Genomic DNA, 15,992 nt, shown 5'->3' with positions numbered 1-15,992 from the left:
GAAGACTATATAAACGGCGGTTGTATGGGGAGGGAGGTGGGAAGAAGATTCAAGAGGGAGGTGACATATGCATACCTATGACTGATTCACATTGATGTTTGGGAGAAACCAACACAATTCTATAAACCAATTATCCTTCAATTAAAAAATAAATTTAAAACTAAAAAAAAAGTGGTTGTAGCCCCAGCTCTGCTCTTCCAGTATACAAAGGCAAACAAATTCCACACCTCCATTCCAACTGAAGAAGGAAGGTAGGCACAAAGATTGAAATGGGAGGCTCTGGACTGTGGTACAGTATCTCTCTGGTGAGGTTGGAGAATAGGCAACCTACTGAAAATGGGGATTAAGTGAAAGTCTGTATACTGAACAGAGAGATACCGCTTACCCTGCATTAAGCTCCAGGCTTAAAACCCATAAGCAAGAGGCTGGAGAAGTCTCAGAGGAAACCCATTGGTCCAAGAGAAAAGATACTAGTATTTGTGGATTCTCACCCAGAAACCCTCATTAAGGTCTACTAATCAAACATGCTATATGCATAGAGCCACTATGGTCTGAGTATTTGTGTTCTCCACAATTACATGTTGAAATCTAACCCCCAAGGTAATGGTATCAGAAAGCAGCATGTTTGGGCTGTGAATAGTGCCCTTATAAAAGTGGCCAAGAAAGATCAGTTGTTTCTTCCACCATGTGAGGATACAATGATAAGTTAGCAGTCTGCAACCCTTCAGAGGTTCCTTACCAGAACTCGACCATACAGGCACCCTGATCTTGGACTTCCAGACTCCAGAAATGCAGGAAATAAATTTTTCTTGTTTATAAGCCATCTAGGCTATGGTATTTTGCTAGAGCAGGCCAAATGGACTAAGAAAGCCTCCAAGCTCCTTTTTAATGCCTCACTTTAAACATGAAAGGATACCAAGCATCACCAGACATTTGTTGACAGGCTCTAATATGGAAGTCCAAGACCAAATTTTTTTAAAAGGAGCTTGAAAAAAAGAAATGATGCTGAGAGAAGAATATAACTCACCTTTTTTTTTTAAAAAAAATATAATTCTTGAAGAGATAAGAGATATATTATATTTTTGAAGCAAAAATAAAATGCCATAAAAGAAAAGAAAGAGTAGGATCAGGCTTTTAGAGAGTAACTATGTGGCTGAATATATTTAAAAACTGAATAAGAAATTTATAATACAAATGAAGAAACTTTTCAGAAAGCAGACCAACCAGAAGAAAAGATAGAAAATAAAAAGTTAAATCAGAGGATTAGTTCAGGAGTACCATCATTCAATAACAGGAGTAACAAAAAAAAGAGAATGTGGAAAGAAGAAATAATCAGTAGTGAAAGCCCTGAGTTCCCAGAATGACACAGTCCACTGAATGGACAGCACAGTGAATAAAGCAAAGACATACACTCTAAGGTACATGCTTGTTGAAATTTCTGAGAACTAGGGATTAAAACGAAACAATTAGGTCTCATGTAAATGATCAGGAATCCAAGTGGCATCCAACTTCTTAACAGCATCACTGAATGCTACAAGACAGTAGGAAAATGCCTTTCAGTTTCTCAGGAAAACATTTCCAATATAGAATTCTATAACCCAGCCAAACTACCAACCAAATGTAAACAGAGTGAGAGGCATTTTCAGATATGGAAGATCTTAAAAAGTTTACCTTTCATACTCCCTTTCTCAGGAAACTACTGGAGAATATCAAAAAAAGAGAATGACATGAGATCAAGAAACAGGCCCTAACACAGAAAAGAGATAAAAGAAGCTCACAATAAAAAACAAATGGGGACTTCCCTGGTGGCCCAGTGGTTAGGAAGTTGTCTGCAGGCGCCATGGATTCAGCCTCTGGTCTGGGCAGACTCCACATGCTGTGGAGTAACCAAGCCCATGTGCCACAGCGACTGCGGCAGCTTCTCTTGTTGAGGAGCACTGGCTCTGGGGAGCACAGGCTTTGGCAGCTGTGCTGCACAGGCTTAACTGCCTTGCAGCATGTGGAATCTTCCCAGACCAGGGATTGAACCCATGTCCCCTACATTGGCAGGCAAATTCTTTATGACTAATTCACACTGTTGTACAGCAGAAACCAACACATTGTAAAGAAATTTCCCTCCAATAAAATAAGAAAAAAGGGGAGGGGAAAAAGAGCCCATGCACAACAATTCGAGAGCAGCCCTTACTACCCACAACTAGAGAAAGGCTACATGCAGCAAAAAAGACCCAGCACAGGCAAAAAAAATTAAAAAATAAATAAAACTTGTTTTTTAAAAAAGAAACAAATGGAAGTTTTAAGATTACAGCTGAGTAGCAGACTTAGAGATGAATTAGCACAAACTAGAGCATCAAGACAGAGAGGTTTCAGTAGGGATGGTTACTGGGGCAGAGGGGTGGTAAAGAAAGAAAAAAGAAACTATATGTTCAAATATTTTGAGTTTTATTATTTTATTGGAAAATCAGAGTATGAATTAACGATAGGCAAGAAGAAAATCAAGCAAATGAAAAAGTAAGGCAGTTAACAATGCCAAGAAAAACAAAAAATTACATGAAAAAGGAACAATGTTCATAGCACATTACAGGGCTCAGCTCTGAGTATGTCATCATCACAATGTAAATATCACATAATGATTCAACTAAAAATATTATAAGTGCATGGGAAGATAAAGGGGAGGAAATGGCAATATTTTAAGAGACCAAAAAAATCTTCATCTTCCATTATTGAAAATAATTGATCTAAAACTAGAAAGTCAGGAAGTGGCAGCACAAGGATTTTATTTATATGCACAAAGGTAGATACAGAAGAAAGATAAAATATTTGAAAGTAGTAGTTTCTAGAGAGGCAGGATCAAAAGCAAATAGGAACAGAGTAGGGAACCGTTGCTCTTTATTATAAACCTTGTAGTACCACCTAAATTTATTTTTTAAAATATATATGGTGTGTATGCTTGTGTGTATACTAGCCTCTGATACTATGTACAATGAGACTTCAATTTCCTAGCCAAGGGTTCTTAATTCAGGCTACCGTCACAATGATATGCAGAGCTTTCCCTAAAAAACAGTTACCTGGTCATCATCTTAAAGATTCTGTTTCACTGGATCTGGGGAAAGGCATGGGAACCTGTGTTTATTTGTTTTTAATCTCAGAGGTGAATGTGATGTATAGCCATGGTTGAGACTCCCTATCCTAAGGTAATATAAAATATTAATAAAAACTGGCACTATAACCATAAACATTCATTTACCATTATACATTTTTTCAACTTACACTGTTAGGAATGATGCTATTACTGCCTTGTCTGTGAGGGTCCATCCTGACTCCTGTAGGAATAGGAAAGTTCAGACTGATATGCTATAAATAAACTTCCAAGAAAATATGTCACAGTCAAATATTTTTAAAAGTTACATATGAAAGGTTTAAAAAGTAGTAACTATCAAAGTTTATCTGTTTTCTTAATAGTCTGCTTAATAGCTGATTTGAATCTTTTTGGAAGAACATGTAAAATTAAATTTGCTTTTACTTTCCAAGTGCCTGTTAGTTCAAAATATTTTTGAAAGCTGAAATATTTATAAAAAATAATTAAACAAGTATCATGTCAAATTAAGAAAGCACATCAAAATGAACTACAAAAAAAACATTCTACCCTACACATCTATGTATTCCACTATATCACAATGGTAATACAGTCAAGTTCCAGAGTTGAAACATATTTGATTTACCAGGTAGGAAACATCATAGCATAACATTTCTTAAATCAGATCTAATCACAGGCTTTTCTATAGTTATCTTTTTTTCACAAAGCATATGAGCATACATGCTCTAAGTGTAAAAATTATACTACCTTGCATATTTGGTGATGCTGAAGAATCTGATGAGGCAGCTTGGTATGGCAAGTCTGTATTCAACTGCAAAAGATAGCCCTCAACTGTAGGCACTTCATCCCATTTGACGTGAAAAGAATTGGTAGTGGCTTTGATCAGTTGTACTTGTGATGGTGCTGGTGGTTTCTCTAAAGAACAAAATTGGTATTAAGTATTTAAGTTTCAAATGTATCAACAGTTTCTCTATATAGTTTGTACAGACCTGGAATTCTGAAAATATCAGCAATGAATATTTCATCTGTTTACTAAGAGGAAAAAAATTTACTCAGATAAGCAAAGCTATAGCAGGTCAAATGAAAATAATTTAGAGTTCTGATTCAATGTATTTATCTAATTACTTATCCAAATAAAACTACAAACAAAATAATCCAGGTCTAAGCTGAGTCACCAAATTAAAAAAAAAAAATTAATCCTAGAGGAGGGGGGAAACCAAGTACTTGACAGTTACAGCTATACTATTTTACCTCTTCAGGAGCTTTTAATTTTATGAACCAATTTTAAGCCAAGAGAATACATGTTAGAAATACTGTTAATGTTAGCAAATATGATTTAGAGCTGATATTTTAGAAAAATATAACTTCTTTTAAGTTAATACCTTCTTATCAAAACTTGTACTACTCAAAACAGGTAATTATTTTGGCATAAATTATTACCAACATTTCTAAAACAAGTTACAATCATGGACTCTTAGAACTGGAGAAAAGTACCTAAAATTGTTTCTACAATATCCCAGTTTTCTTTTTGCTTACCTACAAAATTAGGGAACTCACAAATCCCAGAGCAGTATATTCCATCTCTAGACAGTTACATAAGGAAAATCTATTCTTCTAGTGAGTTGAAATTCCCTGGTGGCTCAGAGGGCAAAGAATCTGCCTACAGATTCTTCCTGCAGCAGAAGATCCAGGTTTGATTCCTGGGTTGGGAAGATTCCCCTGGGGAAGGAAATGGTAACCGACTCCAGTATTCTTGCCTGGAGAATTCCATGGACAGAGAAGCCTGGTGGGCCACAGTTCATGCAGTCACAAAGAGCTGGACACGACTGAACGCCTAACAGTTTCAGTTCAGTGAGCTGAAATCTGTAAGTTATAATTTAATCTTTATATAACAAGTCTAATATCTATTTCTTTGTATCTTTTAGAATAAGGGTCAGCAAAAGCAAACTATGGCTCATGGGCCAGATCCAGTTTGTGCCTACTTTTGTAAATAAAGTTTTACTGAAATATACCTATGTTCATTTGTTTATGCATTGTCTATGAGTCCAGCTTTTGGGCTTCCCTGGGGGTTTGAACGGAAGGTAAGGGTAAGGGTAGGGAAGATCTCTATCCCTTGGTAGGGAAGATCCCCTAGAGAGGGAAATGACAGTTCACTCCAGTATTCTTGCCTAGGAAATCCCAAGGACAGAGGAGACTGGAGGGCTACAGTCCATGAGGTTGCAAAAGAGTCAGACAGGATTAAACAACTAAATAACATGACTCCTTTTATATTACACCAGTAGAGTTGAGTAGTTGTAATACAGATCATATGGTCCACAAAACTTAAAATATCTACACTCTGTGTCTTTACCAAAAAAAGTTTTATGACCCTATTTTAGAGGATAATTAAGCCAAGTTCTTTCAACTACTCCCATGTAAATTCCTCCATGATCCTATTCACAACTCAGTTTATTTATGTTTCTCAAAGTAGGGCAACCCATACCTGAGAAAAAGCAGACAAACAGACAAGTCCAGAAGATACACCACCCACATAACAGAAGTTACATGAAGAAAAATAGAGAAAACAGCAGAGTGTAAATCAGTGAAATAAATCAAGAAAATTCCCACAACTGAAGAACATGAGCTTCCAGACTGAATGGACTCACTGAGTACTCAACATAAGGAATTTAAAAAAGACACACAAGACACACAACATACATCATAAAATTTAAGAACAGTAGAGACAAGGAAAAAACCCTAAAAGCTATTAAGCATCAGGGGGAAGCTCACATTTAAAGGACCAAAATCAGAAGTGGTTTAGATTTCTCAACAAAAATGCCAGAAGTTTGAATACAATATTACACCTTTCAAAAAACATTTTCCCCAGCTTCCAAAATTCTGAAGGATAATGACTTCCAATATACAATTCTATTTCCACTCAAACTGCCAATTTGATGGGAAGGAATACTGAATGTATTTTCAAACAATGCAAAATCTCAAAATAAATATATCACCTATGTACCCTTTCCCTGGGATGTGTTCTACAAAAAATGAGGAAGTAAACTAAGAAAAGGGAAAATAAGAGATCCAGGAAGCAGGGAAACCAGCACAGGTGAGAGGCCAAAGACATCCTCAGGAAGATGACGAAGAGAGACTCTAAGAGGATAGGTGTGCTCAATCTGTAGAAGGCAGAGTTCCAATATACTCTTTACATCTCAGATTGGAGGAGGAGAAATTTCTCCAAGATGAGGAAGTCTGATAGAATATCTGATGCTTCTAACCATAATGAGAGAAGATTTAAACAAGAGAGCATAGACTGAATTAGTGGTAAATATATACAAATCTAAAACAAGGTGACCATTACTAATGCAAAGCAAATGAAGAAGTTGTACAAGAGAGATAATCACCTCTCTAGGTATTCTACATAGCTTACCTGTGAATATGTTTATATGGTTAAAGGTCCGTCTAGTCAAGGCTATGGTTTTTCCAGTGGTCATGTATGTATGTGAGAGTTGGACTATAAAGAGAGCTGAGAGCCCAAGAATTGATGCTTTTGAACTGTGGTGTTGGAGAAGACTCTTGAGAGTCCCTTGGACTGCAAGGAGATCCAACCAGTCCATCCTGGTTGAGATCAGTCCTGGGTGTTCACTGGAAGGACTGATGTTGAAGCTGAAACTCCAATACTTTGGCCACCTGATGGGAAGAGGTGACTCATTTGAGAAGACCCTGATGCTGGGAAAGATTGAGGGCAGGAGGAGAAGGGGACGACAGAGGATGAGATGGTTGGATGGCATCATCAACTCAATGGACATGGGTTTGGGTGGACTCTGGGAGTTGGTGATGGACAGGGAGGCCTGGCGTGCTGCAGTTCATGAGGTCTCAAAGAGTCAGACACGACTGAGCAACTGAACTGAACTTAACTGAATGTAAAACACTGAACTCTCATCTAACAAAATGATGGTGTAATCATACGCAGTCAGACTGAGCGAGTATGGGTTAGAGAAGGCGCATAGGAGAGAGGTAAGGAGTGGTGGGAAGAAGTGAGAAATCCTTGACTTCCATGACTTCCACAGTTTGAAAAATGAGCATATTATGACTAAACTGAAAAAAGAGTAACATATTCATGTTATATGGAGATAGGAAGCTAAATGCCATAGGAACTGTTTAACAGAGCTGAAAGCACATGCTTGTGAAGCAAGTAAGATGGGAGGAAAGTGGGAGCAAGACTGCTGTTTTTCATTTTTTAAAACGCCTTATGGAAGAATCCTAATCTTTACATGTTCTCAAGTGCACAAAACTTAACTAAAAGTTTAAAAAAAAGGCAAGATGAAGAACCTTTATATCCTTCCCCCACCCACACTGATGCCAAGTTAGCAAGAGAAAAAGCAAAATCTAAATTTTATCTTCATGATAGTGGCCATGATTACTTTTAGACAGATATTCCTGTCTATAGCCTTTTATGGAAAAGTTTATGAAAAACTGGCCATTCAGAGACAGTGATTTTTAATCTTTTAGAAGTCTCAGATCTCTTAGATAATCCTGTTAAAGTAACATAGTTGCTACTGGAAAAAATTTATATGTGCATATTTTTCTTTTAATCTCAGAGACTGATTAGAATCTTATCCTTAGACTTCAGCTCATAATTCCCAACTTCAAAGATGAATCATAAGTTCAGTTTTCTGTATTTTTTTCCTAACTCCTAACCTAATATGCTCATTTTTCTACTTTTTGCACAGAAAGCATTTAGTCTCTAACTTAATTGTTCCATTTATTACTTTTTCAAGTATCTTGAAAAATTTTTTAATCTTAATTTTAAAATTAAACTTTCTATATTATAAAAGCAACACATGCTACTGTAGAAAATACAGATAAGAAAGAAAACCTTTTTAAAAAATGTATAATCTCACCTCTTAGCTATTATTACTTTGGTACACAGTATATCCTTCCAGATTTTCCTGTTTATACACTTAAAGAAAAACTGGAATCATAGGTATGTTTTATAATTGCTTTTCTCATAAAACAACACATATTATGTCTCCAGATCTGATTTTTCTCTTTCTTTCCCTCAACTGCTTAACTGATCTCCTTATTTCAAACTTAGCAAGGTTTAAATGGAACTTTTCATTTTCTCCACAAGCCTGTTTTCTCCACAATCTTTCCCATCTCAGTAAACGGAAATAACACCATATTATTCAAGCTAAAAACTTCATCCTTTTTTTCTCTTTCTGTCAACTGCCACACCCAACTCATCAGTCAGTTCTGTTAACAAGAACTGTAAAATACATTTCAAACTTATCCACTCTTTCCACCTCTAGAGTCGAAGATTTCTTTGACGACTGCAAAAGCCTCTTTTTGTCTCTCTGTGTCTACTTTTGCCCCTTACAATTTATTTTCCACTCAAGTTCATTGATGATTCCAAAATACAGATCAGATCATGACACATCTCTCCTCCAAACTAATAAATCTCTCTACCATTGTATTTTAAAAACAATGTAATCTTTACCATGATGTTCCAGGTCCTATATGATCTGTCCTGTGGTCATCGCTCTAATCTCCATGCCTACACTCTTTTACTCAGCTCAGATCTGTTGACAAACATGCCAAGTATTCCCATCTCAGGGCCCTCATACTTGCTTTTCATTCTTCCTATAGTGTCCCCTCCCCGCCCCACCACCTGGCTTTTTACATGGATAGCACTCTCTCATCATTTGGTGCTGTGCTGTGCTAAGACGCTTCAGTTGTATCCGACTCTTTGCAACCCTATGGACTGTAGACCGCCAGGCTCCTCTGTCCATAGGATTCTCCAGGCAAGAATACTGGAATGGGTTGTCTTGCCCTCTTCATTTGGATTACATCTCAAATGCCAGTTCACCCTTTCCCGACTACCCATTCTCCAGTAGCCACCCCACTTCACCCCATTCCTAGTACCTCCCAATACTATCTTATTGTTCTATTTTACTGTCTTCAGATACTCACCCAAAACTAAATTTATTTTGTTTATTTGTCTGATTACTGCCCATCAACCTTCTGTCCTCACACTCTCTTATAGAATATAAGTTCTTTGACAGGACAGACGTTATCAGTCTTATTCACTGATTTATTCTCAGCATTTAGAACAGTTCCTATTCACAGCTGTCAACCAATAAATCAATAAATATTTATGGAAAAATGGACCTGAGTTCTATACTAAAAATTGTTTTTTATTATAATATTTCTTAAAAAAACTTTATTTTTGGAATAATTTTAGATTTATAGAAGAATTGCAGAGTTCCCATATACTTTTTACTCAGTATTTTCTAATGCTAATACACTTAAAACTAAGAAATGAACTCTGGAATAACAGTATTTATCAAGGCTTCCCTTGTGGTTCAGTGGTAAAGAATCTACATGCCAATGCAGAAGACATGGGTTCAATCCCTGGGTCAGGAAGATCCCCTAGAGAAGGAAACGGCATCCCACTCCAGTATTGTTGCCTGGGAAATCCCATGGACAGAGGAGCCTGGCAGGCTATACAGTCCATGCGGTTGCAAAAGAGCTGGACACAACTGAGCAACTAAACAACAACACTATTTATTAACCAAACTACAGACTATTCAGGTTTTACCACTTTTTTAATAAATGGTTTTTGTTCCAGGATATCACCTTATATTTAGTCATCATATCTCCTTAGTCTACTCTAATCTGTGACTATTTCTTAGTCTTTCCTTGTTTTCCATCACTTTAAACTTTTGAAGAATACTGTTCACATATCCTGTAAAACATCTAGAATGTCCCTCAGTTTGGATTTGTCTGATATGTTCTCATATTTAGAATGGTATTACGCATTTTGGGGAAGAGTACCACAGAGGTGAAGTATATTCTTATCACATGATATGGGAGGCAGGGACTAAGTGATACCAACACAACTTATCTCTAGTGATACTGACTCTTGATTACTTAAGGTGATGCTTGCCAGGTTTCTACACTGCAAAGCTACTAGTTTTCCCTTCCCATACTCTACTCTTGGGAAGGGAGTCACTAAATTCACTCTAAACTCATGGAGAGGGAAATTAAGAAACTCCTCTAGAATGGAAAATACCTATACATATCATTTCTTCCATTCATTTTTAATTATGAAAAAGAGAGGTAGTGACATGACAGCAAGCTCAAAAGACAGACATTACTTGATTATTTATCTAAAGAAAAACTTTGTTTGTTAAATACTCTTACCTACCAGTATCAAGATACCAAAGATCCTTGCAGCAAACTTGACTATTCAGTGCTTTTTTGTAGCCGTCTCTTCCACTCCAAAAATATAATCGAGTGCCAATTGCAACAGCACAGTGTCCAGCTCTTGGTCTTGGTCTTGAATTTTTTTTATCTTCCTGAGAATCTGATACTAGGGTGGTCCATTCTGCTGTATCTAAACATAGAAATATCCATGACTGATCAACTTCTCTTAAATGACAAAATAATAAAAATTATTTTATTAATAAATTTTATTTTAGTAAATAATTCTTAAAAGACTTACCAAGATTCAGGTAAGAAAATGAACTGGTACACCTCCATTCACAATCATGAGGTGAAGTCTCAATATTCTCCCCTTTATGTGGAACCCATCCACCAAAGATGTACATCCTGAACAACAACGAAAGGAAAACATAAAGGAGCTGGTTTTCTTTTTAAAATCACTTATCACTGTCAAGGAAATGCAAATACGATAATGAATAAAGTGGTCTTCATTCTAGAGTTTATAATTTTATGAAGCCATACAGAATCAAAATTATTTCTCTCTGGCCAGTTATTTAAAGTAGGAAATATTTCAATTATAACACATTTAAAAATCAATATTGTATGCAATATACTAACGGGTACCTCAGCCAGAAGCATGACATTGAAAGTCAAATTTAGAATTGATGTGTATAGTAACCAAAGAGAATTCAGTTTCATACAACTTTGGTCACTGATATCATCAAATGAAAAACATTAAATATGTTCCTCAGAGCCCTAAAGGTTCTTGAGACATGCCCAGTGGTAACTGAAAAGGTAAGGCTCATCAGGCAGAGCTTAGGCCATGTAGCCTCACGCCAACCAGAGAAGCTCTGTTTTTTAAAATCTGTTTTCTATATTATAGTTCCAGTAGAAAACCACATTTTATAAAAGAGTTCTGCTGTTTAAAAAAATGAATATCTTATTAGATTTTGCTTATGGTTATTTTTGAGAAGAACTAATGAGGTTCTAAATTTTAACTGTTGTCTCCTAAAAGATTACCGTTAAGATTAAGTCTCTACAGAGATAAGTACTTACTTCAATTCTACTTAAAACAATATTCCTAATCCTGGCTCAGTGTTGCATAAAAAAGGGAACTTGTTGATGACAGTTAACCTTGAAGGAGTGCTCTTTATGCACCAGGCACTGTTGAAAGCATTTCCCATGTACTGATTCATTCAGTCCTCATGGGAGCCTTGTGAAGGAGGTTTTACTGTTATCCCCATTTTATACTCGAGTTGGTTTAAAGCTCAATATTCAGAAAACAAAGATCATGGCATCCAGTCCCATCACTTCATGGCAAACAGATGAGGAAACAGTGGAAACAGTGGCAGACTTTATTTTTTGGGGCTCCAAAATCACTGCAGATGGTGAATGCAGCCATGAAATTAAAAGACACTTACTCCTTGGAAGGAAAGTTATGACCAACCTAGACAGCATATTAAAAAGCAGAGACATTGCTTTGCCAACAAAGGTCTGTCTAGTCAAGGCTATGGCTTTTCCAGTAGTCATGTATGGATGTGAGAGTTGGACTATAAAGAAAGCTGAGCACCAAAGAATTGATGCTTTAAACTGTGGTGTTGGAGAAGACTCTTGAGAGTCCCTTGGACTGCAAGGAGATCCAACCAGTCCATCCTAAAGGAAATCAGTCCTGAATATTCATTGGAAGGACTGATGCTGAAGCTTAAATTCCAATACTTCGGCCACCTGATGCAAAGAGCTGACTCATTTGAAAAGACCCTGATGCTGGGAAAGATTGAAGGCGTGAGGAGAAGGGGATGACAGAGGATGAGATGGTTGGATGCCATTACTGACTCAATGGACATGAGTTTGAGTAAACTCCGGGAGCTGGTGATGGACAGGGAGGCCTGGCGTGCTGCAGTCCATGGGGTCACAAAGAGTCGGACACGACTGAGCGACTGAACTGAACTGACTGATAATCGAGTAATCTGAAGTACAGAGAGATTAAGTTTCTTTGCCCCTGAACAGACAGTACAAGTATCCAAGCTGAGACTTGAATTCAGGTAATCTGGTTACAGAGTCCACCTTCTATCCATAATGCCATCCAAAGTATAATCATTGAACACAGAAGCTAAATATACACCTGAGTATGAATCAAGCACTACCAAAAATGTGTAAGAAGAAACAATGAGTTACGTGTGTCAAATCTATTGATGGAGGACAGATAAGCTTGACATCACCCTGCCTTACCCTTATGTAATACCTACTCTGTGCATGATGTAAGGAATGCAAAGAAGCAGAAGAAGGAGTATGAGAAGAAAATGCATGATATTTTGGCTCCTGTGCACATACTATTTTGGTTTCAGTAAGTGCAATCAAGCATTATCAAATCATCTTCAAGAAACTAGCAGCATCACTCTTCTTTGTATGTATCTTTCTTAAGTTTGTTAAAAAGAAAAAAAGACCAAAATACAAAATAACACCATACTTATTTCCTATAACACTGGCTGTATGAAGGCTTCGTGGAAGTGGCACTGTCCCTTTAGTTTCTGGTTTTGACCATGACATAGTTTCTAAAAATAAAAACAAGTATATTAGCAACTTAATCTAATAATAGAGAATTACCTCAACTTCCAGAAATTTTTTAAAAAAGGGACCTACCAAAATGAAGCTAAAATGTTTCAAAACCATTATTTGAATTTTATCTTAAAATAAACATTTTCAGCTGACACAAATTGTCAATCACAGCAATCTATTTACACTTGAATGTTAGTATTTGCAATGGAGAGGTGTATTTAGGGTGCAAACAATTTTGAATTAAGACTAGATTAAGGTTTTTAACATTTTAAGTAAGAGCACATTGTGCAGAAGACACTCAGAAGTGACAGCACATGTAGCTTCCAAATATTCATTCCTACAGCACCTTAAAATAGCTATGCAAGGGTTTTTTTTATCGACCAGCTGTAACATTACTAATGCCACATTTACTATAGACAGGGTAACCACATAAATTCAATCATCCTCAACTGGGACACTTTACAGAGTGAAAGGAGGTACTACTGATAATTACATGGGACAATAAGCATAAAACAGGACCATTAAAGGCAAACCAGAAAATATGGTGATCCTGCTTATAGGGAGCCCAGGAGTGTCACTATCATAAATCAAACATTCATTTGTTCAACTTGACTCATCAGCAATCATTCATATTAAATCTAAGAACAACTCAATACTGCAATAAAAATATTTTTCAAGGCAATTTTTATGTTTGCCTTTATCAATCATACTGAATTTCTAAGCCTGAATCAACTTAAGCTCACCTAAGTCAAGTTGCCATAGATCATCCAGGCGAGCACCACACATTCCACCAAAAACATACATTTTAGGGCTTCCAGAATCTCTTTTGCAATATATAACAGCTGTGTGGGATTCTCTTGGAGAAGGCACAATCCCTTTAGTCACCGGAATGCTCCAACCCACAACACCAGAACCATGCTGTAGCTCCAACTCATAGAAGTCATTTAAATATCTAGGATATAATGAAATAAATTAAAACATTAATATAATACATACCTTTTATTTGCTTTTTATTTCTATTTATAAAAATTATATATGCTTACTGTGAAAAAGTCATACAGTACAGAAAAATATTAGGAGAGCAGAAACCCCATAACTCATTCCTTCAATGCTATTTATCAAACATTACTGTGTACCAGGCACTCTGGTGGGGATCATCAGTGAACAGAAGAGATTTTAAAAACCTGCCACCATACAGCCAACTCTCGTGTCCATGACAATACTGTGATGGTTTCAAAACATAGCCTAAAATTCCCTGACCTTTTTCCCTACAGCAAGTAGGGTTTATATCCACTCCTCTAGGTGCTGGGTAGGTTGTGACTGCTTTAACTAATAGAGTACAGTGAAATGACACTATGTGATTTCTGGGGCTGAGTCACAGAAGGCCAATGCAGCTTCACTAGTGACCACTTGCATTCGGAATCCTGAACCTCCATGAAAGTTCAGCTGTCAGAAAACCACCATCTGAACAGGACACACGCAGGCACACAGGATGACAGTCCTCGCTGAGTCCATCCTTCAGCCATCCCAGCTGAGGCATCAGACATGGGAGTAACCATTCAAGCCTTCCCATCTGAGGGCCTAGCCATCACTGCTGTCTCCCATATGAATTTTCAAAGGGCAGAATCCATGGACACAATACAATGGTTGCTAGTTTCCATCACTAACTTTTGGGGCAACTTATTATACGGTACTAGATAACTGGAACAATCACTACTGACAAGAGTAAATACCCTTTAAGACCTCTCCGTCTATGGATAGCTACATACGTATAAGCAAGGTATACTAAAAATGTTGCTTTGCAACTTTTTTTCTTTATAAATTTTCACTCTATAATGTCATAGCAATGTTCTACATAGCTTTTTTACTCTAGAAATTGGCATCAGACTTCTCATCTGTGACATGGATGTTTTCTATGTTTTCAGCAAAATGATTTTCATAGGAATCTGTTTCTCAATAAATTGAGTAATCAAATTATTACTCAAGTATGAAGGCAAAATTAAACATTTCAGAACATATAAAACTTCAAAGTTTAGCCATATAATTTGTTTTGTGAAAAAATGATTCTAGATCATCCATGAAAAATAAAAAGAAATCCAAGAAAGAATACATGGAATAAAAGAAAAGGTTGTACAAATAAACTAGTAATTTATAATTAAATTTAAATTGATGTTGATAACTGTGGTTGTGAGGTCTAAATAATCACTGAGAAAGACTAATCAAAAAATTAATTTCTTAACATTATTGTCATTTGGAATAAGATTCACAATGCTACAAAACAGAAAAAAGGGAGTAAGCAGAAAAAGGCTACAGATAAAGATAATCTATTTCTAAAGATGAAAAGGTATCTTTGGTTTAAATGTGTGTGATAATTTCCAAGCAACAAAAGGAAGCACAGAAATAGCATGTATAATTTTCAAATCATTAGAAGGAAAGAATGAATCAGGAAAAAAAAAAAGGAAAATGGGAAAAAAAAAGCATAATCTATAGAGATAGGATAGGAAAAAACCAACTATAAACAGTGTCAAGAGAAAAGAAAAACTGAAAACAATTAGTATACATCACAGAAAAGAGATCAAATTTTCTTAATATAAAGACCTATAAAATCAAGAAATCAAGATAATGACCAATCACACAATAGACATAGGTAAAAGGTATAAATAGGCAGTTCACAGAACAAGAAATAAAAATTACATGAATACACTTACACAAATATTCACCCTCATCACAACTTTTACAAATCTACAAAGGAAGAGAAAGGGGTATGGAGAAGCAACAACAAGCAGAGTTTATAGAAGACATAAAATTCCATGGGCAGGGAATAACTTCCCTATTATAAGACAAAGTCTCTTCAACGTAGGGAATGTGTAGGGGAATCAAAAGAACGCCAAATCCAACTATAAGCAATTAACAAGTGAAAGTGAAAGCTGCTCAGACATGTCCAACTCTTTGTGACCCCAAGGACTATACAGTCCATGAAATTCTACAGGCCAGAATACTGTAGTGAGTAGCCTTTCCCTTCTCCTAGGGATCTTCCCAACCCAGGGATCAAACCCAGGTCTCCCACATTGCAGGTGGATTCTTTACCAGCTGAGCCACAAGGGAAGCATAGCAAGGATGATAATAAAACTAT

The 15,992-nt window shown here is 36.5% G+C and overlaps 1 protein-coding gene across 3 annotated transcripts in view; it reads right to left on the bottom strand.

The window, feature by feature from the left end:
- HCFC2 (host cell factor C2) overlaps nucleotides 1-15,992 on the bottom strand; it is a 50,591-nt gene that overhangs the window by 21,574 nt on the left and 13,025 nt on the right. For all 3 annotated transcript variants that reach the window (XR_011144819.1, XM_068970505.1, XM_068970506.1), the window contains 6 exons: nucleotides 13,603-13,811; nucleotides 12,771-12,855; nucleotides 10,584-10,690; nucleotides 10,287-10,475; nucleotides 3,842-4,009; nucleotides 3,268-3,320 (listed from right to left, as the gene is read on the bottom strand). Coding sequence is in view for 2 of the 3 variants with exons in the window: in XM_068970505.1 (XP_068826606.1) it covers nucleotides 3,268-3,320; nucleotides 3,842-4,009; nucleotides 10,287-10,475; nucleotides 10,584-10,690; nucleotides 12,771-12,855; nucleotides 13,603-13,811 (811 nt within the window). In the remaining variant the exon portion in view is untranslated. The remainder of the gene's footprint in view (nucleotides 1-3,267; nucleotides 3,321-3,841; nucleotides 4,010-10,286; nucleotides 10,476-10,583; nucleotides 10,691-12,770; nucleotides 12,856-13,602; nucleotides 13,812-15,992) is intronic.

The sequence above is a fragment of the Capricornis sumatraensis genome, chromosome 4 (assembly GCF_032405125.1).
Source record: "Capricornis sumatraensis isolate serow.1 chromosome 4, serow.2, whole genome shotgun sequence".
Classification (NCBI taxonomy): domain Eukaryota; kingdom Metazoa; phylum Chordata; class Mammalia; order Artiodactyla; family Bovidae; genus Capricornis; species Capricornis sumatraensis.
The sequence above is the reverse complement of the archived record's forward strand: the minus strand, read 5'-3'. Positions and strand labels throughout refer to the sequence as shown.